The sequence below is a fragment of the Narcine bancroftii genome, chromosome 3, assembly GCF_036971445.1.
Source record: "Narcine bancroftii isolate sNarBan1 chromosome 3, sNarBan1.hap1, whole genome shotgun sequence".
NCBI lineage: Eukaryota > Metazoa > Chordata > Chondrichthyes > Torpediniformes > Narcinidae > Narcine > Narcine bancroftii.
This window is the reverse complement of record NC_091471.1, coordinates 131244532-131266511: the sequence shown is the minus strand read 5'-3', so window position 1 is coordinate 131266511 and position 21980 is coordinate 131244532. Positions and strand designations below refer to the sequence as shown.

General features: G+C 39.1%; 1 protein-coding gene across 4 annotated transcripts in view; it reads left to right on the top strand.

The window, feature by feature from the left end:
- haspin (histone H3 associated protein kinase) overlaps positions 1-18541 on the top strand; it is a 74660-nt gene extending 56119 nt beyond the window's left edge. For 3 of the 4 annotated variants that reach the window (XM_069925113.1, XM_069925114.1, XM_069925115.1), the window contains 2 exons: positions 12354-12453; positions 16226-18541. In XM_069925113.1, the coding sequence (XP_069781214.1) occupies positions 12354-12453; positions 16226-16433 (308 nt within the window). In that variant the 3' untranslated portion in view covers positions 16434-18541. The remainder of the gene's footprint in view (positions 1-12353; positions 12454-16225) is intronic. The other variant, XM_069925112.1, reaches the window with a different exon arrangement.
- The last annotated feature ends 3439 nt before the right edge of the window (positions 18542-21980 follow it).

Sequence of the window (21980 nt, the reverse complement as noted above, 5' to 3'; positions counted from 1 at the left end):
AGTGAGATCATTGAAGAGGGATCGACTACTAAATCAGTGTGGTGGAAGTCAGAAACTGGAAGCGAGCAATCATTTTATTGGGAGTCGTCTAGATTCCCAAATAGCTGCCAGGTCATTGACAAGCAGATATGGAGGCAGATTTTAGAAAGGTGCAAAAATAATAGAGACGTTGTTGTGGGAGACTTCAATTTCCCTCATGTTGACTGGCATCTACTTAATGCAAAAACTTCAGATGGGGAAGAACTTTTTAGATGCATCCAAGAAGCCTTCCTGACAGTATGTGGACAAGCCAACTAAAGGAGCGGCCTTATTGGATATAGTACTTGGTAATGGACCTCTGTGATTTTTTTTAATGATTGATTTGGACAAAGAAGTGGAATGGTGGGTTAATATGTTTGCAGATGACACAAAGGTTGGAGGTGTTGTGGTAGTGTAGAAGGTTGTCGTAGATTGCAATGGGATTTAGACAGAATGCAGATGTAGCAGATAGGAGTTCAATCCAGATAAGTGTGAAGTGATGCACTTTGGATGGTCAGACGTGAGGGGGAGTATGTGGTCAATGGCAGGATTCTTAACAGAGTAGAGGAACAAAGGGATCCATAGATCCATCAAGGTTAATGCATAAATTGATGGAATGATTAAGAAGGCAATGGAGTGCTGGCCTTCATTAGTGGAGGAATTGCGTTCAAGGGGCGTGAGGTAATGTTGCAGCTCTCTAAAACTCTGGTTAGACCACAGTTAGAGTATTATGTGCATTACAGTAAATGTGTACAAGGTTTAGAGAGCGTGCAGAAGAGGTATACTAGGATGTTGCCGGAATGGACAACATATCTATGAGGCAAGGTTAACCCAGCTAAGGCTTTCCCCTTTTGGAGTGATGAAGGATGATAGGAGTCTTAATAGAGGTCTGTAAGATTATGAAAGGCAGAGAAATGGTGGACAGCCAGAATCTTTTTATCCAGGATGACAATGGCAAGTACCAGAGGACATCTGTTTAAGGTGAGTGGACGAAGGTTCTGGGGAGACGTCAGAGGTGAGATTTTTTCTACACAGGGCAGTGGATGCCTGGAATACATTGCCAGGGATGGTGGTGGAGGTTGGAACAACAGGGATATTCGAAACAATCTTAGATAGGCATATGCATGTAAGAAAACTAGAGGGTATGGGTGTGTGGTTGGGAAGGGTTGGATAGTTGTGGAATAGCTTAACATAGGTCAGCACAATAATGTGGGCCTGAAGGGGCCTGTATGTTCTACATTTTAATATTTGAGTAATAGAAAGACTAGTTTCATGTTAACATTATTTTAATAAAGTATCACCTAACTAAGAATGATAACTTGATCTATGTCCATGTGTAATCCTTTTTTGAACCAAATTTTCTCAATCAATGGAATCATAGAGCTATACAGCCACTGAAACAGGCTCTTCAGCCCAACTCTTCTATGTTGACCAAGATGCCAGTCCCATTTGGCAGTGGTTGGCTGATATACTTCCTAAGTTGGCCTGATTAGCAACAACGATGAGTCGCACTACAGAGAAGAGGTGGAAAATCTTGAGAAATGGTGCAAGAGTAACCACCTGAGTCTCAACGTGGACAAAACGAAGGAGATGATCGTGGAATTCAGGAGGACCAGGAATGAACACCCTCCACTACGTATCAATAGCTCTGCAGTAGAGAGAGTGGAGAGCTTCAAGTTACTTGGAGTTCACTTAACGAGTAACCTATCATGGAACTCAACATCTCCTCACTTGTCAGGAAGGCACAACAGCACCTGCACTTCCTGAGAAGAATGAAGCAGGCAAGACTACTAGCCACCATTATGTCAACCTTCTATAGAAGCTCTATTGAGAACATCCAGTGTGGTACGATGGGTGAAGAGAAATGGATTACTGGAGTCTCCCTCTCCCCCATTGTCGCCCTGAAGAGGCCATGCAAAATCATTGAGGACCCCTTCCACCCTGAACACAGCATCTTTCATTTTCTCCCATCAGGGAAGAGATACAGGAGTATCAGAGCCAGCACCACCATGGGCAATGGGAATGCTGAACAACCAAAGGAACTGCTCTCACTAACCACCCAAAACTCTCATTCGTTCAAAGCAAAATTTATTTATTTTTATTGATAAAATGCTTGTCCTGCATATGCATTTTTTATCCTTGTGTGTGCTATGTCTGGTTGTGTCTGCATGTTTTGCACTGAGGACCAGAGAACACTGTATTGTCAGGTTGTACTTGTACAATCAGATGACAATAAACTTGACTAAACCTTCTCTCTCCACGTACTTGTCTAAATGTCTTTTTAATGTCATAATCATATTCGCCATTTCAGCGTCTTCTAGCAGTGTGTTCCATAAAAGCACCAGCCTGTCTGTGTTTGGGGTGGGGGGGGGGGGTAGGTACTGCTCGGTTCCCTTTTAAAATCCTACCCCTTTCACCTCAAACCTATATCCCCAGTTTTATGTACTGACTGTCATTCTTATGCTTTTATAAACATCTATAAGATCACTGCTCAGCCTCCTGCAGTCAAGGGAAAGAGGTAACATCTTTGTGAATCATCTTTGCACCCTTTATAGCTTAATGATATCTTTCTTGTAGCAATTGGACCAGATCTGCACATGATACTCCTCATGGGGGCTTACCAGCATCTTGTACAGCTATAAAATGACATTCCAAGTTTTGTTCTCAATGCCCTGACTGTTGAAGGCATATATGCCATGTACCTTCTTCATCACCCTATCTACTTAAGTTCTGATTTAATATTCCTTGTTTTCATTGTTTCAAGAGAAATAAAACTAATAAAAAAGCTTTTCTCACCTTTTGTATTATTGGATTCTATTCTCCACTTCAGAAGCATGATCAGGGTTTTTTTTTTCAAGATTGCCACACTAGGTATTTTCGTTTGCTGAAAACCAGCTTGGACATGGAAGATTAATTAATGTCAAAATTCAGGAATTATTGTCCATTTTCCTGGTATGCATGTATTTATCATTGCTTATAATACTTGTTGCTTAACCAGAGCTAAGCAGCAAATTATGATTCTCTCACATCGCAGCAGAATTGGCTTGATGGTAGGAGACAGAAACTGATGGTGCAGTTTTGTTACTCAGATTGGAGGCCTGCGACTAGTGGTATGCTGCAGGGGTTGATGCTGAGTTGTACTACTGTTTGTCATCTATATTAATGACGTGGATGATAATGTACAGTAGTTAACATGGTAAATTTATGGATGACACCAACATTGGTTGTATAGTGGACAGTAAAGAAAGTTATCTAAGATTACAACAGGATCTAGATGAAGTTGGAAAGTGGGCCAAGGAATGGAGGATGGAATTTAAATTGAGTTGTTGAACTTTGGTTGGTTAAACCATGGCAAAATGAATGATGGGGCCCTGGAGTGTATTGCAGAACAATAGGACTTGGGGGTGCTGTTGCAGAGTTTTGTGAAAGTGGTAATGCAGATGGACAGGGTAGTTAAAAATGCATTTGGCATGATTGTCTTAATTGGTAAGAATTTTGAGTGCAGGAGCAGGGATGTCATGTTACAACTGTACAGCAAATCGGTAAGACTGGACTTGGAGTATTCTGTGTAGTTTTGGTCATCTTGCTATCTGAAGTATATTATAGAAGATTCACTAGAATGTTGCTGGGACTGGTAGACTTGAATTATAAAGGTCGGCTGGAACTTTTCTCCTTGAAGCATGAGAGACCTTTATATAATGCAGGGGAATTAAGATGAGGAATTAAGATTAAAAATGAACCCGAGGAGCAAATCGTTTACTCATAGGAAAGTGCATATATGGAACAAGCTGCAGAGAAAGTGGTAAAAGCAGGGAGAATTGTAATGTTCAAAAGGCATTTAGACAGATATAAGGAAAGGAAATGTTTAGAGGTATATGAGCCAGGCATGGGCAAATGAGACGATCTTGGCCATATGGACAAAAGGACCTGTTTTCTTGCTATAGTACTCTATGATTTGAATGAAATTTCAGTTCTGACAATTTATATTGTTTAAATAAATTTAAATGACTACCCAAATATTAAATGTATGGTGATTGGTTGGAAGAAATAACTGTGGTACTCCCTTGATCCAACTCTTTTAAATTCCTAAATTTAGCCATAGTCCAAGAAGTTACCCAAAATTAAACGTATGTTGTCGATCATTGATTGATATAACTCTAAGATCATGTATAGTTTTTTTGTTCTGAATATTATTTGAATAAGTTTAAAAACTTTGGTTGCATCTTTTAACCATCATCAAATCCTACTCAAGTCGACAAAACAGTATTTTCTGGTCTACGGTGCAGAACAGTGCAAAACGTGTACAGACATAACACACATATAAATGACACATACTATATACATAATATATATAAAAATAAATATTATTAATAAATAGAGCTGTGGAAAGTTGTTTTAGCAGTGATTCAGCAGTCTCACTGTCTAGGAAGAAGCTATTCCTCTGCCTGGTGGTTCTGGCTCAGATACATACTTCAATTGTTTCCTAATTGGAGTAGCTGGAAGATGCTGTTGTGATACATATCTTTTTGGGAGATAAATTGGGCTAGGTTTGTTCATATAGGTCACATACAACATTTTAAAACAGATTTTATTTAAAATACTGGAGCTCTGCTCATGCTATACATGACGGCCCCAGAGCCTTTGCAAAAGCTTTGGAGAGTACCCAAGAGAACTCACTAATGAATTGTTGTTTACAAAAAGGCAACAGATGAAATAACTTGTCAGAGCCACAGACTGTTTGCAGTGGAACTTGCTGTTTTAAGAGGGTCATGTGGTTTTGCAAGCAGAGAAAGTAAAACAGGCTTTCTGTCAGAGAGAGAGAGACACACTCACACTCACGGGGACTGGCAAGATGGTGTAGAGATCAGACGTGTAATCCCTGCCCTCTCCGGTCAGACTTTTAAATGCCTGTGTTTTAACCCTTTATTTTTAACTAAAACTTAAATTTTTAGTTTGATATTTTGGTGAGCCATTATGGCTACTAATGTAAAAAAAACTAAGTCTCAGTTACAAAAGAAAATACAGTTTTGAAGTGCAGAAGAATTGGGGCCTAAACAACTTGGAACAGCCTTGGACCCGTTTTCAGCTATTCCCAAGCTTCAACGATTGCCGGTGAGGACAAAAGCAAAGGTAACAGTTACTCACCAGTCTCAAGATGGCGCTGGTTCGACCCGTTCTCCGGAGGAAGGAGCGCGCTCCCGAGATGTCGGGCACAAGCCTGGAGGCTTGCTACAAAGAACTCTCCCGTTGGAAGAGACGGGAGCGCGGAGGAAGAAGATTCCGACGGCAGACACGCAGTCTACAGCGACTATGCGCTTGGGTGGCGCTGTTAATTACGGAGAACTCCGTAATTTTATTTAAAAAAATGGTCTGCGGGGGGACAGCAGCGACGACCCCCTGAGGAAGTCGGGGGATCGTTGTTGGGTGTCCAAACTCACAGTAAAACAACTAGAATGCTACCTTTTGAAGAACAAGAAGAAGAAGACTTACCTTACTCTACTGCTGTACAGGAAATGGAAGAAGAGCTAGAAGAAAGTGAGTTACAAATTATGGAACCGGATCCTGTAACTCAAACTGCACTTCAGCCTATCTACATGATGTTTGGATGTTATTACTGGTCAATTGAACTGGGTAGTTCAAATGAATACTGATAATTTCAGACTTAAGTGTGGTTAAGGAAGAAGTTAAAGAAAACCGGGAAACCTTTAAAAAATTTGAAGCTTCTCTTTCTGAATGTAAACAACAGGTACAATCCAATACAGAAACAATAGTAAAGGTAGAAAATTCAGTTAAAGATTTAGGAGCCTGGGAAAAAGAGTTAATAAAAAAAATGGGCTATTTGGAAAATCAAAGCAGAAGAAATATGTGAAAATTGTGGGTTTGCCAGAAGGTATAGAAGGTCAAAATCCCGTCAAATTCTTTAAAAATTGGATTCCCCAGATGTTGGGGGAAGAGTCCTTTCCTGACGGACTGGTATTGGAAAGAGCACATAGAGCTTTAAGAAGACCACCTTTATCTGGTCAGCCGCCAAGAGCTGTGATAGTTCGTTGTTTGAATTGTTTAGATAGAGAGACAATTCTTCGACTTGCAGTTCAAAATGCAAGACAAAGACAAGCTCCAATGATAATTTAGAATAGTAGAGTTTTCTTCTATCCTGATTTGAGTCAAGATAGCATCCGACGCCGACGTGAATTTAATCCAGTTAAAGATGTTTTATGGCTTAAAGGTTATAAATTCGCTTTTTGTTATCCTACTGTGTTGAAAATGTTTCATGGAAATTATCAGTTTCAATTTTTTGAGGGTGAGCATGAGGCAGTGGTTTTTGCTAATTCATTACCGGATGACAGAGGACAAAGAAAGAGTTCACCATTATCTCCTAAAAGAAAATCTGATAGACTTGGAAATGGAAAAAATGGCAGAAATGGAAAGAATGGGAATGGAAAGAGTTCATCTACTCTTGAAATGAATTCACCATCTGGACTGGAATCTCAAGGCTGATTTTTTTTTTGTAATATGTTAATATTTCTGACTAGCTGGCTAGGGAGGAGGGGATTGCACTAATTTCTTTGTTAGTCATCAGTCACTAGTATGTAATCCACACCGTTTTTTTTTAGGGAGTTACTACTTTTTGGTAGTTTTTTTTGTTGTTGTTTTATTCTCTCTTATTAACAAATATTATTTTTATTTGGAGGGCCTATATATTTTAATTTGAGGGTTCTATATATAATTTTTTTTCTTTGTTATTATTAATTTTGTGACTATTTTTGGTATCTAGCAATTGTATTAGATATGTCGAATTTGAAATTTTGTACCTTTAATGTTCAGGGATTAAATAATCCGATCAAGTGTAAGCGAGTTTTGGCTTACATTAAAAAGATGAAGATTGATATTGCTTTTTTACAGGAGATGCATTTGAATGAAAAAGATTAAATTGGAAATCTAAAGGTATAAAAAAACTTGGGGAATTGTTTTAAAGAAGGTCAATTTTTATTATTTAATCAAATGAGGGAAGTTTTTGGTATTAATGAGAATTCTTTATTTGTTTATTATCAACTTTGATCTCTAGTAAAACAAATATTTGGTAGAAATATGATTTTACCTAAATTGACTAAATTTGAATCTTGTGATTGCATCAAAGAAGATATATTTTATTGATGTATCAAATATTACAGGAAAGTATGGAAAAAAAGGGATGGAATAGATCTAAGACTAAATAGGAAAGGGATAACAACTACTTTTTCTGAGGATGACTGGTTAAATATTTGTCATGATCGTGTTACTAGATTGATATATGTTTGTTATGTAATGGTTAATTACAATCTTTTACATCAATTGTATTTAACACCTGAAAAGTTTTTTGAAAAAATGGTTTTGGTGAATCAGATTCTTGCGGAATTTTTTTTTAATGCTGTTTGGTTATATGTACATATACAATTTTTTGGAAAGCAATTCAACTGTTTTTGGAACATTTGTATAAGATCAAAATACCTCTGGATCTGACAATGTTTTTGTTGGGTGAGTTGAATCCTTTGAAAGATTTAGGATTAGAAAAATTTCAGATTGCTTTTGTGTATTTAGCTTTATCTGTTGCAAAAAAAATTTATAGTAAGTACATGGAAAAATGCTAATGTGATTGATATTAATAGATGGTATAATGAGATGAAAACTTGTTTAGTAATGGAAAAAATTACGTATGTTTTACATGATAATTTTTTTTAATAAGTGGCCTTTATATTTAGAATATTTACATTTAGATTTACCTTGATTAGATTTTAGTAAATATATTTCATTATTTTTCTCTTTTCTTTGGCTCTCCTAAAGAGAGTAGGCTGAGAAGGGGGGGGGGGGTTCTTTTTCTTTTCTTTTTTCATATATATATATATATATATAAAGACAAAATGTTATCGTTCATAATATGTATTTTTCTTATCGTATGTAATCACTCTGTTGAACGAATAAATAAGGTTATGGAAAAAACTACACACACACACACACACACACACACACACACACACACACACACACACACACACACACATCCATCAGTTCTGCAGTTTTACAGTCAGCAGCAGAATGTTTTACAGTCAGCAGCAGCAACTGAGACTGGAACAGGACAAGCTGGCTAGCTTGTGGAAAACCCCATCTGGAAGATGGGTTGTGAGTTCTTAGTTCACCCTGGTCAAAGCCCTTGTGGCTCATGCAAGAGGAGAGAAGTAGCTGTCTAATGTTTCACTTGAAATAAGAGAAACAAAAAGGAACTCTGTGGTACCTGAAAGAAAGTGGTTATCATCTGGAAAACCCTGAGGGGGCAAGTTTCTTTGGCAAGACACTAAAGTGGCTGATTAAAAAGGAATCATTTGTGTGTGTCCAGCAAACAACAAATCTCTCTCTGAAAACTGACAAGAACGTTCTTGAGCGGTAACCATTTACCTTTCAAGCACCAAAGCCTAGTGAACTTTATAAATGTAAAATTCTGTGCACAGTATAAGAATTGTCTGCAACCAGTGAACTTGGAGGAATGAGAAGTGAGATTGGACTGTGAACCAAAGAACTTTTCTGAACTTCCACACACATTACATACAGGTGTGCTTAGAATTAGTAAGGGGTTAAGTGAGGTTAGTAAGTCAATAGTGATAAGTTAAAGTGTGATTCAACTTTCATGTTTAAAGTTAATTAAAAACAACTTTTGTTTAAGTAACCATTTGTCTTGGTGAATATCTATTGCTGCTGGGTTTTGGGGTCCTCTGTGGTTGTAACACTTGACAGGGTGGCAGAGAGTCCTTACTGATTTTGCAAGTCCTTTTTAAACAACAACTCTGACAAATTGCATCGAAGAGGGGAGGGGGAGAGAGTTAGACCCCTTTGATCCTCTCTGCTGCTTTTATGGTCTTGTGGATTGACCTCCGATCCAATACTCTACAGCAACTGTACCACACTGTTATACAGCCAGCCATGATGCTTTCGATAGAGCTCCTGTTGATGGTTGGCGGAATGTGGCCAATAGCGTTGCCCTCCTCAACCACCTAAGGAAGTGTAATCACTGTTATGCCTTCCTGAGGAGATGTTATATGTCCAGGATAGGTCACTTCTCAAGTGAACTACAAGGAACTTGGTGCCCTCCATTCTTTCCACTACCAAGCTATTAATGTGTCATGGAGGGTGGTGTCCTGAAGTCCACAACCATCTCCTTTGTCTTGCCAGTGTTGAGTCTCGGGTTGTTATTCTTCCACTATTTCACAAATTTGCCACCTTTTCTCTGAAATTCAACTCTTCATTGAAGAAGATGAGGTGTTCTCTGCAGACTTGATGACTGTTGGAGCTGGATCTGGTGTTGCAGTCATGGGTCAGTAGTGTGAACGAGTGGACAGGGCACACAGCCCTGAGATTTTCCCATCAAAAATCAACATCTGCTGTCTACATTGCTGCAAGTCTCTCTGCATCTTTAGAAAGTGGCTGCTCTTTTCTACCAGTGTATGGATAAACCAACAAAAGACATTGACAGCATTTGCCTGTGAGGATGTGCTGAAAACAGTAGTTCTTTTTTGCCTTTGGAAGAAGGGACATCTTAGAATTGCACAGAAATTGTTTGATCTCAAATAATGTGTTCTGTTGAAGATCAACTGTGGTGTGGAATGACATGTCTGGGAGATCATTTGGCACACTTTCCCTGTGCTAGAACTTTGCACTTTCCTCCTTCATCTGTTACTTAAAAAAAATCCTATCCTTAATGAAAATAAATTTTGATCTTACCTTATTTCTAATTATTTGCCAAGTCTCTTTAATCTGTACTTTTACCAACTTTTGTAAAAGATCTTAAGTCAACCATGTGAATTAAAGATGACAACACCTCCCTTCTGGACAGACTGAACATCTTCTGTGCATGGTTCATTGAGAAGAAATGAATGAAGCCGAAGAAAGCTCCGTGTCCCGCTGATGAACGGGTTCCCTGCATCATCACAGCTGAGATGAGGAGAACTCTATCCAAGCTGAACTCATGCAAGGCAGTGGGTCAACATACTTGGTTGGGTACTGAAGGACTGTGCAGCCCAATTGATAGAGGACTTTATGGACATCTTCAACATCTCACTGCAGAAGCCCATCATTCCCGCTGGTTTCAAGACAGCCACCATCATCCCAGTATCTATTCTTTGTATGTATGTTAGTTATGTCTGGTTGTGTTTTTCCATGTTTTGCACCAAGGATGACACTGTTTCGTCAGGTTGTATGTACTTGTGCAATCGGATGATAATAAACTTGAATTTTGAACTTCTGTCAGTAGAAATAGTTTCTAATTATTTAGCTTGTCAAAACTTTCCAGAATTTTGAATGTATTTTTCATTAAAAAAAAAATAACTTGCTCTGAGAAAAGCAATCATAAATTTACTAGTTTCTCCACATAACCAAAGATGAACTCCAGTGCTTTGGCATCCTTCTAAAATGTGCTCCCCAGAGATAGGATTAAAATTTTAACTGCTTTTATTCCGATATGACTCACTGGTGTGACAGGTGTAACACTGAAATCTTTGGTGGCCCTCTTCGGCGCAACAGGAGGGAATGATTCCTCTTTATCTTTGGTTCAGAATCGTGCCATTTCTTTTGCCCCTCTTGGAGGGCTGAGCGATTTTATTTGAATGGAAGGATGTTGCCCTGTCTACTCATGATCAGTGGTTGCGTGACATCATGCCCTGTTTGAATATGGACAAGATTAGTTATTCAATTAATAATTCAATGTAAGATTCCAGAAGTTATGGGGTCATTTATGATTCATTATTTTACTTTATAATTTTACTCCAATGTAATTAAATTGTTTGATTTGTATCTTTTCCACGTTCCTTATATTAATTTTTTTTAAACTTTATTTTTATTTTAATACTTGTCATATATAAGCATCTGGCAACAAGGTTAGGTAAGGGATTTGAGTTTTTCTTCTCTACTATTTTCTTCTTTCCTTTTTTTAATTTTTTTTTTCCAAAAAATGTATGTACTATTTAGAATATGAATTATGGATATAATTTACAGTGTATGCATTTAGTGATATATAGAATATCTTATTTAGTTTATGTAACTGACCCTACTATCTTATTGAATTGTACCCTTTTTGTTTGTATAAGTTCTTTATAAAATCAATAAAAATATTTTAAAAAAGAAAAAAAATTAACTGCAGCATAAACAATGTTAAGCATAATTTCTTTGATTTTGGTTTATTTTTCTTTCCATAAAGTAGTTTCATTACCAAAGTTATTTTGTTTTAAAAAAAAGCCTTCTCAACTCTTTCTGCAGGATGGATGTTTATGAAGGGGCTGTAGGATTTCTACCCCCCCCCCCTCTGCCCCCCCTCCCTTCCTTCTTCTCCATACCCACTCATCACAATAATCATTAATATCATGAGTATGTATGTATGTGTGATATATATATATATATATATATATATATATAAAGGGCAAACAAGGTTGTTTCTGCATAGCAACCTTCACATTTCCTGATAGTCACTTGGTTCCAGACTCTTCATTTAAGTGATACTGATTGACCTCATCCTTATTTCATTGTCAGAATGAATCAGTTCACATTATTATATTAAATTTCATATATAAATGACATTTGAGAGAATCTGCTTCCTTCCTTATTTGAGTTTTGTAGGATTTGCAAATATGTCAGAAAGAGAAAATTGCCAGCACACATTATACCTGAGTTTCAAAACCAATGATCACTATTTTCAGTGTCTTAGCCAAGTTTTGTTTGATTTGGGCTGCTGTTGGCTCTTTCATTCCAAAGGTTTCGATTATGTAATAAGTCCTTTATTTGGATCAACCTTTGAAAGTACAAATATAGTATATTTTGGTCCTCTATCATATCAGTAAACATTTCGCGCTAGAAGAATGGGTCATTGATGATAACAATCCAGCCATTTTTAAAAAATGGTTGATGATTTTGTCGCAGATTATTGTCTCTAAATATTATGCTTCTGCTCACACAAAGTCTCCATAAAAGACTTCATGACTGGAGGAGGCTGACAACAACAGGGCATTGTCACAGCTACACTGGAAAGGAAATGTCATATCTGTGATCCATTGGCTATGATGTGAAAGATCAAATCATTTCATGGTTGTTGAGAACAATAGTTAATTGTCCAATGTGACTTTAAATGTTGTAACTCCCTGATTTGGGGTGACATCTTGATTGAAAAAGGGCACCTCCAGCAGTGCTCCAGGATTAAAATCTGTGATGATATCTTAGAGTTGAAAGTATAACTTTATGATATGTTTTGAATGTATCAATAAGTATATATACTTATTTCCAGTACTTGGTATTGCTCTGAAACAATTGGTCTTCTCCAGATATTGTCCACTTTTGTGATCTTTCCTCTGAGGAGAGTTTCTTCCAAGGTCAAGGAGATTACCAGTTTGATATATACAGAAAAATGAAGGAAGTAAACCTGTGAGTATTGAAAATGTTGAAAGACTTTATGTTAAAAGTCTATATTCATCTTTGGATATTCTTATGATTTTGGTTTATAAAGTACATTTAGCTAAATGTAGGAAATTACATTTAAGGGTTAAGTTGCCAGAACAGTGAAAGACATTTTTCTGAGATGGGATAATTAAAAAAAAATGTTATGGTTTGGGTAGATGGAAAATATAAAACTATCTTGGATATAAAGTAAATTGGGATAAAAGTGAGATATTACCTATATCTGATGAGGATTATTCAGATTGTATGCAAATTACTAAATTTAAATGGTCAGAGAAGATTAAATACTTAGGTGTAATTATTGATAAGGAGTTGTAGAATTTGTATGGTTTAAATTATTTACCTTTGTTAAACAAGATTAAGTCTGACTTAAATCAATGGAAGGATCTACCATTGACATTAATTGGTCAAGAAAATTGTATTAAAATGAATATATATCCACGTATTTAGTATTTGTTTCAATCAATTCCGAGTCCGGTAACAGGGAAATTTGAAAAAGAATTAAATAAAGTGAAACGTTCTTGGTTTGACCATCACTCAGAATTTCATCAGTAACAACAACAGTGTGCAGAAATACAAGATCCAAACGGGCAAGGGAACGACTGTTTCCACCTGCATTGAATTCGTCCATCGTTATTGAATGAAGGTCTACCGGGACCAATGCCTGAAGAGGGCGCACAAAATCAGTGAACCGGTGCGGACTTGAAAGGCCAACATGGCCTGTTCCGCTCCGTAAATGGTTATATGGTTGGCTTGTTTCAGCATCATGCTGAAGAAGATTGAAAAGAGGGTTGGTGCGAGAACGCAGCCTTGTTTCATGCCATTGTTAATGGAGAAGGGGTCAGAGAGCTCATTGCTGTATCTGACCCGACCTTGTTGGTTTTCGTGCAGTTGGATTACCATGTTGAGGAACTTTGGGGGGCATCCGAGGCGCTCTAGTATTTGCCAAAGCCCTTTCCTACTCACAGTGTCGAAGGCTTTGGTGAGATCAAGAAAGGTGATGTAGAGTCCTTTGTTTTGTTCTCTGCACTTTTCTTGGAGCTGTCTGAGGGCAAAGACCATGTCAGTAGTTCCTCTGTTTGCGCGAAAGCCGCACTGTGATTCTGGGAGAACATTTTCGGCGACACGAGGTATTATTCTATTTAGGAGTATCCTAGCGAAGATTTTGCTTGCAATGGAGAGCAGCGTGATTCCCCTGTATTTGGAGCAGTCTGAATTCTCGCCTTTGTTTTTGTAGAAGGTGATGATGATGGCATCACGAAGGTCCTGAGGCAGCTTTCCTTGGTCCCAGCAGAGCTTGAAAAACTAATGCAGTTTGGCATGCAGAGTTTTGCTGCCAGCCTTCCAGACCTCTGGGGGGATTCCATCCATACCTGCTGCTTTGCCACTTTTCTGTTGTTCAATTGCCTTATATGTCTCTTCCTGGGTGAGGACCTCATCCAGCTCTAGCCTTAAGGGCTGTTGAGGGAGCTGGAGCAGAGCGGATTCTTGGACTGAGTGGTTGGCACCGAAAAGAGATTGGAAGTGTTCTGACCATCGGTTGAGGATGGAGATCTTGTCGCTGAGGAGGACTTTGCTGTCTGAGCTGCGCAGCGGGCTTTGGACTTGGGGTGAGGGGCTGTACACAGCCTTTAGAGTCTCGTAGAAACCCCTGAAGTCGCCAATGTCCGCGCTGACCTGGGTTCGTTTGGCGAGGCTAGTCCACCACTCATTTTGAATCTCCCGGAGTTTGCGCTGAAGATGGCTGCATGCATGATGGAAGGCTCGTTTCTTCTCAACAATGAAGATGCTGTTTACATCCGGTACTGCACAGATGGCAGTCTCTTCAATCTGAGGTGCCTGCAAGCTCACACCAAGACACAAGAACAACTTGTCCGTGAACTACTCTTTGCAGACGATGCCGCTTTAGTTGCCCATTCAGAGCCAGCTCTTCAGCGCTTGACATCTTGTTTTGTGGAAACTGCCAAAATGTTTGGACTGGAAGTCAGCCTGAAGAAAACTGAGGTCCTCCATCAGCCAGCTCCCCACCATGATTACCAGCCCCTCCCCCCCCCCCACATCTCCATCGGGCACACAAAACTCAAAACGGTCAACCAGTTTACCTATCTCGGCTGCACCATTTCATTGGATGCAAGGTTCGACAACGAGATAGACAACAGACTCACCAAGGCAAATAACGCCTTTGGAAGACTACACAAAAGAGACTGGAAAAACAACCAACTGAAAAACCTCACAAAGATTAGCATTTCCAGAGCCGTTGTCATACTCACACTTTTGTTCGGCTCCGAATCATGGGTCCTTTACCAGCATCACCTACGGCTCCTAGAACGCTTCCACCAGCGTTGTCTCCGCTCCATCCTCAACATTCATTGGAGCGACTTCATCTCCAACATCGAAGTACTCGAGATGGCAGAGCCGACACCATCGAATCCACGCTGCTGAAGATCAAACTGCGCTGGGTAGGTCACTTCTCCAGAATGGAGGACCGTCGCCTTCCCAAGATCGTGTTATATTGCGAGCTCTCCACTGGCCACCGAGACAGAGGTGCACCAAAGAAGCGGTACAAGGACTGCCTAAAGAAATCTCTTGGTGCCTGCCACATTGACCACCGCCAGTGGGTTGATATCGCCTCAAACCGTGCATCTTGGCGCCTCACATTTCGGCGGGCAGCAACCTCCTTTGAAGAAGACCGCAGAGCCCACCTCACTGTCTAAAGACAAAGGAGGAAAAACCCAACACCCAACCCCAACCAACCAATTTTCCCTTGCAACCGCTGCAACTGTGTCTGCCTGTCCCGCATCGGACGTCAGCCACAAACAAGCCTGCAGCTGACGTGGACATTACCCCTCCATAAATCTTCGTCCGCGAAGCCAAGCCAAAGATATGGTTATGTGTCTACTATTTATAAATTACCGTCAGGGAATCCTCGAGAAATAATTTGGTTGAATCCAGAAGTTTGCAAGAAAATATGACTATTTTCAAGTGTTAGTATCAGCCTGGAATATTACCTTGGGCACAGCTGGACCTTCTTGATTTTCTGGCAGTATATTTTCCAACCTATTTAACCCATGTATGAAAATGTTGCATTTATTACAATCCTTTTATGTTTAATGTTTATATGTTAAGATGAGTTTTGGGATTATTAAAGACTCAAATATGTTTTGCTGATTAGAGAAACAATGATTTGCATAAATAAGCATCAAACTAACAATACTGCAACTGCTATTTTTATTTTGATGTGCCTGTTAATTGTGGCAAATGAAAAGATTAGAAGGAAGGCTATTGCTTGTATAGTGCTTAGAGGTACCTTACAGCATAATTTCTTGGATTGAATAATTTAGAATAATGTTGGCTGACAATGTTCTAGGAATCAGTCTGTTGAATTAATGCTAAATATTTGATCTAGAATTGAATAACCAGTGCAAATAAATGTTATATTTGAAAGTTATCAGGTAGTTATAAGCCAAACATCACCATTTGAAATTGTTCAAAGATCAGTTGACGTAACCTTGCATTGTCAAACAACTTGAAAGAAACGCAGTCATTAATTTTAGTTTATTGCAATTCATGACTCTTTCAGAATGCATTGATCTTAAATATTTTAATGCTCATATTGAATTTTCCTTCCATTCTGAAATTTATTCCAAATTATCCATGTTCTAAAAATCTTAAATAACATTTTTAACGTCTCCACATATATTACTCTAATTGAAACAAAATATTTTCTTTTCTTTCTTAGTAACAATTGGACAGACTACAATCCACGTACAAACGTATTATGGTTGCATTACTTGGCTGACAAAATGTTAAACATGCGTTACAAGAAAAGAGCCACTAAAGCTGTCAAAATGCTTAAAAAACTGTTTGAAGGGTTCATGTTGGAATGTCTGGAGTATCCAAATGCTGCATGTTTACTCCTGTCTAGTCCTCTGTTTCAACAAAACTGAAATATTTTGCCATTAAATGGAGTGATGTAAATACATTTGGATACTTTTAATAAAACTTAAATGTTTTGTAAATTTCCATTGTTTAAAAAAATGCCGTAGATTCTTTATTTATGTAATACAGTATCTGTAGAGAAAGGGCTGATGCACTCAGGAATGATCTCTCATTAATGGTTCTGATTAAAGACACCCAAGATGTATGCTCATTTTTTTCCTCTCTGCTCCCTCCCATTTCTGATTTTGTTTGGTGTTTTTTTTTGTTCATGTAAAAATAATAGTTGTAATGCTCTTTAATGTTCTGTATTGCCAAAATGAAAATTCCATTTTAAATCATTGCTTTTTTGTCAACAACAATTGAAACAGAAACTTTCAATGCCAAATTTAAAATATTTTGTTTCTTGGGTACACAAAGAAGCAAGGTACAGTCCATAGAACCATGAAAATGATCAGCATACCACTAGCAGGGCAGCACGGTGGCGTAGCAGGTAGCACAATGCCTTTACAGCACCAGCAGGGTTTGAATCCTGTGCTGTCTGTAAGGAGTATGTTTATTCTCCCCATGTCTGCATGGGTCCTCCCTGGGAACTCCAGTTTCCTCCCACAGTTGGAAATGTACCGGGATGTAGATTAATTGGATGTAAATTAGGCAGCATGGATTTGTGGATTGAAATGGCCTGTTACCATGCTGTATGTTTAAATTTTAAAAATTAAAACATTTAAATATAAAATAAATTTATTACAAGAAGAGTGGTTTCTGTTGAGTTTGACAATTCGTTCATTCAACTAATTGTTATGTATGAGGTTTTGTGGCTGTTCCAATTTATAAAATTTAAGACTGGAAGTTGCCATTCAATCCATTAGTTCTAAGAACTCTTTGCCAGATTGCAACTTCCAGGACCAGTACAGTAGTTCTGCTGGATATTCAAGGCCATACCCAAGTATGTGAGTCTTGCTAAGTGTGGGGGGTAAGATTTTGCATTGCGATTTTTCCATAACATTAACCTGCCTCATTTTGTAACAAAGCATGAGTTAAAAATAATAACTTTATAAAATTTACTTTGTTTCCAGATAAATTCTGTGAGCAAATTTTATTCCATATCTTAAATTTTTTTCAGTGATTTGTGAATTCCGTCAGGACAAATTTCTGCTACCTGAATGTATTGTGGTTTCTACCTCATATTAGCTGAAAAGTGTGATACTTTCAGACTTCAACTTCTTCTAGATGGAAAAGAGGTTCCCTCGTCTTTTGTATACTGTATTAATTACATAACTTAAATTTTGTGCCCTATAGTATTTGATGATTCCTATTTATTCTGTACATTCTTAACTTTATAGATCTCAGTCAAGTCTCTCCTCAGCTTGTATATTCTTTTTTAAATCTCATGTCTTTTATATGAAGTCTGGTCTGTGACCATTTTCTTTAAGTGCCTTTGTTCCTCCACATGACTTGATGCCCTGCTGTTGATTGTGTATCACCTTGTATCTTCCCAAATAAATCCCTATCACTTACCTGATTTATCACTAAAGTGCCTGGTATTGTAAATATTGAATATGGTTGTCAAAAATTGTAATGTGATCTTGATCAGGTGGGCAGAGGATTGGTTTTTTTGAATATTTTATTTATGATTTTCCAAACTTTAACTCAAACAGTTATCAACATTATCAATATCAATGTTAACAGTATCAGCATTGACTACAGTTTACAGAATTCAAGCTCTTTTCATCCCCTTCCCTCCCCACACTCAGCAATTAACACTTAACTAACCACAATTACACACAACATTCAAGATACAACAAAGATGTGAAACATATATCAGGAGTCTCTGGGCTTGTCATGACACGGTTGCCAGTGCTCAGGCTGTTTTCTTCTCTTGTCTTTTCATGGTTGGAATGGGATGCCCCCCCACCCCCAAACACCACTACCGATAGACGTGGAAGATAGGGCGGCGAGGCACGATGATCCACACAATCATCATGCTCCTATGGAATTTAAGTATAGCTGCCAAATTTTCACAAAAGTATTATAATTTTTCTTAAGTTGTAAGTAACTTTCTTCAGGGGAACTTAGCAGCTTTCCATTTCAGTGTTCCAGCAAGTAATGCTCAGGCAGGAGTTGGATTTCTAGGTAACCGTTATGCACTTCCTGGCCACTGCTAATGCGATCATTATTTCAAATTGGATTTGAAATTTGGACAGCTTCATTGTAAGTCTTATATTATGTTTCCCAATTCCCAACAGGAACAACTCAGGCTCCTGTGGGAATTCTTTACCTTTAGCTTTTTCTAGGACTTGGCCTAGTTCCACCCCAAAAGTTCTCACCTTGGTACATGTCCAGGTGGCGTATTTAAAGCATTAGTCTGACAATTCTGGTTTAGATCTGTTCAATTTTTCTGGCGTCAGGTACAGCTGGTGTAGAAAGTTGTGTTGTATCAACCTGTACCGTGCATTAACGATTGTAGTCATGCTGATCCGATACAAGTCAGACCAGCACTGCTCATCAATTGTTATTCCTGGGTCTGACTCCCATCCCTGCCTTGATTTGTGAAGATCTGGTTTGTATCCTGCTTGAGATGAACTTCCGTATGTTCCTCCTTCGAATCATGGCCTCTATGTCACTGCACATTGGTAGGGCCATAGATGGACTTAATTTGTCCTGCAGAAAGGATTTTACCTGAAGGTAGCTGTGGAACATCTTATTTGATAAATCATACTTTCGCCTGAGTTGTTCAAATGACTTTAGCTGCTTGCCTGTATGCACCTGACGCCATTACAACGCTAGGATCTTGTTACCTTCCATCAATGATATTAATCTATTTGCAGTCGGGAGTGTTTTTGGGGACAGCCCCTCTTTGATTCCTAGATATTGGTTAATTTTATTCCAAATGAAGATCATTTGTTTTAGTATAAGGCTGCCTGTTTTCGCAGATAACAATTTAGCATTCCATTTATAAATAAAGTTCTCTGCTACCTTCTCGCCTACCCCATGCAGATCAATTTGTATCCAGGATGGTACACCTCCCCCTTCAAAGAGTGAGGCGATATATCTTAACTGGGCTGCCCAATAGTATTCCTTGAAGTCTGACATTCATAATCTGCCCTGATTGAAATTCCAGGACAATTTTTATGCTGTATTCTACTTATCTAGCATTTCTTTTATTAATACTGGGTCAATGATCTGAGAGAAGTCTAGCTGTGTACTCAGACTCCATGATCCTACTCTCTACATGGGCTGAAGCCCAGAAAAAAAATCTATTTTGGAGTAGGAGTCATGTTGCTTTGAGAAGAAGGAATAATCCCTCTCCCTCGGATGCTTCAGCCTCCACACATCTATCAAATTCAGCTCCTTCATACAGTCAATGGTTGCCCTCACCATCTTTGTTTTGGTTATTTGTTGACTTATCTAAGACAGGATCCAGACAAAAATTAAAATCTACCCCAACCAGAAGGTTTTCCTTTCCCTCTGTCAATCCCAGGAAAATGTTCTGTATGAACTTTTTGTATATCTGACAGTGCACCATTATAAATTTTCCTATTCTGTCTGTGATTGCATTCGATACACTCATCCTCTTTTTAGTTTTTGGTATTCCCGCTTCATTAAATTCCTTTCTTGGAGAAAGGCCAGATCTGCTCCCATTTAAAAAAAAATGTGTGCCTGGACTCTTTTTCTCTCACCACCCCATGTCCATCATTTGCCAAACCTTTTTATTTCAGCCATCTGCTCCAGCCCCTGGGCCATGACAAACCCTGGGAAGATAACAAAAATGAGGACCACAAACCCAAAATGACATGAGAAAAAAAATCAAAAGAAAAAGGAAAAAAAAACAAAAGTAACACAAGATATTACAATAAACCCCAACCCCATACAACACTTGCCATTAAAACTATTTACCACCCCCATACATTCCTCTTCTCCATCCCTTCGCAGATCTCCCCTTCACTAGTGACTGAATTCCCCCACGACATCACCACCCTCCACTATATTATTGGTTGTGCCTTTTGCACCTATCTAGCTCCCTTTCCTCTCTACCCACCTTCCCTGAGTCTCCAGGACCATTTTCCCCATTACATTTCTTCCCCTTTCTACTTCCACACCCATATATTTACATTCTTTACTGTCATTATTTAATGAGCATAATTCCTGTTGCTGATTGTTATATATTGCTAGTGGTTTGATAAACTTTTGAGCTTCTTTTGGGTCTGAAAAAAAAATTTCTTTCTCCTGGCATACTACTTTCAAGTTTGCTGGGTATTTGAATACACAGTCATACCTCTTTTGCTTTGCCTCCCTTTACAGTGGTTCCATTTTCTTCATGTGATGCAGGAGAGGTTCATTGATATCAGTATTTAAAAAAAAGCTTTATTGCTCTCCAACTCCAAAGGCCCCCCCCTTGATTTTGCTTCAGTAACCGCTGCTCTTAAAATTTTTTCTTGGTCCTGGTGGCACAGTAACTCCACCAACACCGAGCGTGGCCTTTGTCCAGGACCTAGGCGTGTAAAGAAGGACCAATGGGATGGGGGGGCTTTTACAAATTTCACCGATTTCTCCCAAGCTTTCCTTCCCCAAATTCTCCAGAAGCCAGCATTCATTCCTTCCATTCCTTCCTTTAATCCCATTATCTTAAGTGTGTTCTGCCAGCTATAATTTTTTTGCCATAAGTGCCCCCATTCCACCCCCCACGCTATAGCTTCATTTTCAAATTGCCCTATCCTGTCCTCTTTATTTCTTATTCTTTCTTCCAATTTTTTTACCCTCCCGTGCAAAGCATTTAATACTGAATGGCATTTGTCCAACTTAACATTTTAACCGGCTCATTTTCCTGCCGAAGTCCAATGAGTTCTCTTTTCCATCTCCATTGGCTCTAAAATTGTCCACAGTGAGGGCTCTGAGCCCTCTCTCCTTCCCGACGCTGCCATCTTGGCTACCTTGTGCAGCCCAATACCATCATCCCTCTTGACGGTATCAGCCTCCTCATCACTCATGCCGCTCCTGACTTCCTCAAGTGAGTCTGCTGTGCTCTGTGTCTCAGCGTCACTGCTTCCCGTATTCCCCCTCTTTCCTCTCCTGCCCCCTGCCAGAGCATGTTTGGTGGGGGTAGAGTACTTCTGCCCTCGTCACTAGACGAGCTTGCTGAGGTGCTCATTTGTGCCTCCCTTGCTGTCCCTTTACCTGATGCTGGGCTCTGAACCGCCTCCCACCATTCTCCTCAAGGCGGCTGACTTGGAATCAGCCCCTCCGCCAGCCCAACCCCTCCTGGCGACTGGTCCCTGACTGCGCCACTGATTTTCTTGCGGTCGCCGACTTCTCCCACTGCCACTCTGCTGGGTGAAGGCTGTGCCCCCCCCCCCCCCACCATGTTGGGACATTGCCATCAGGGTTCCGAGCCCACTACCTTCAGTGCTTCCCTTGCCATCTTACTGTTGTCGATGCAGGCTGTTTTTACCCTCGCAGTTTGACACTGCTCTGGATGCTGTTTTCTGTAGATTGGAGTTCTTTCTTCCCATCTTCTTCTGGTAGGGGCTTTATTCTTTTGATTTATTCTTTTAATGTCT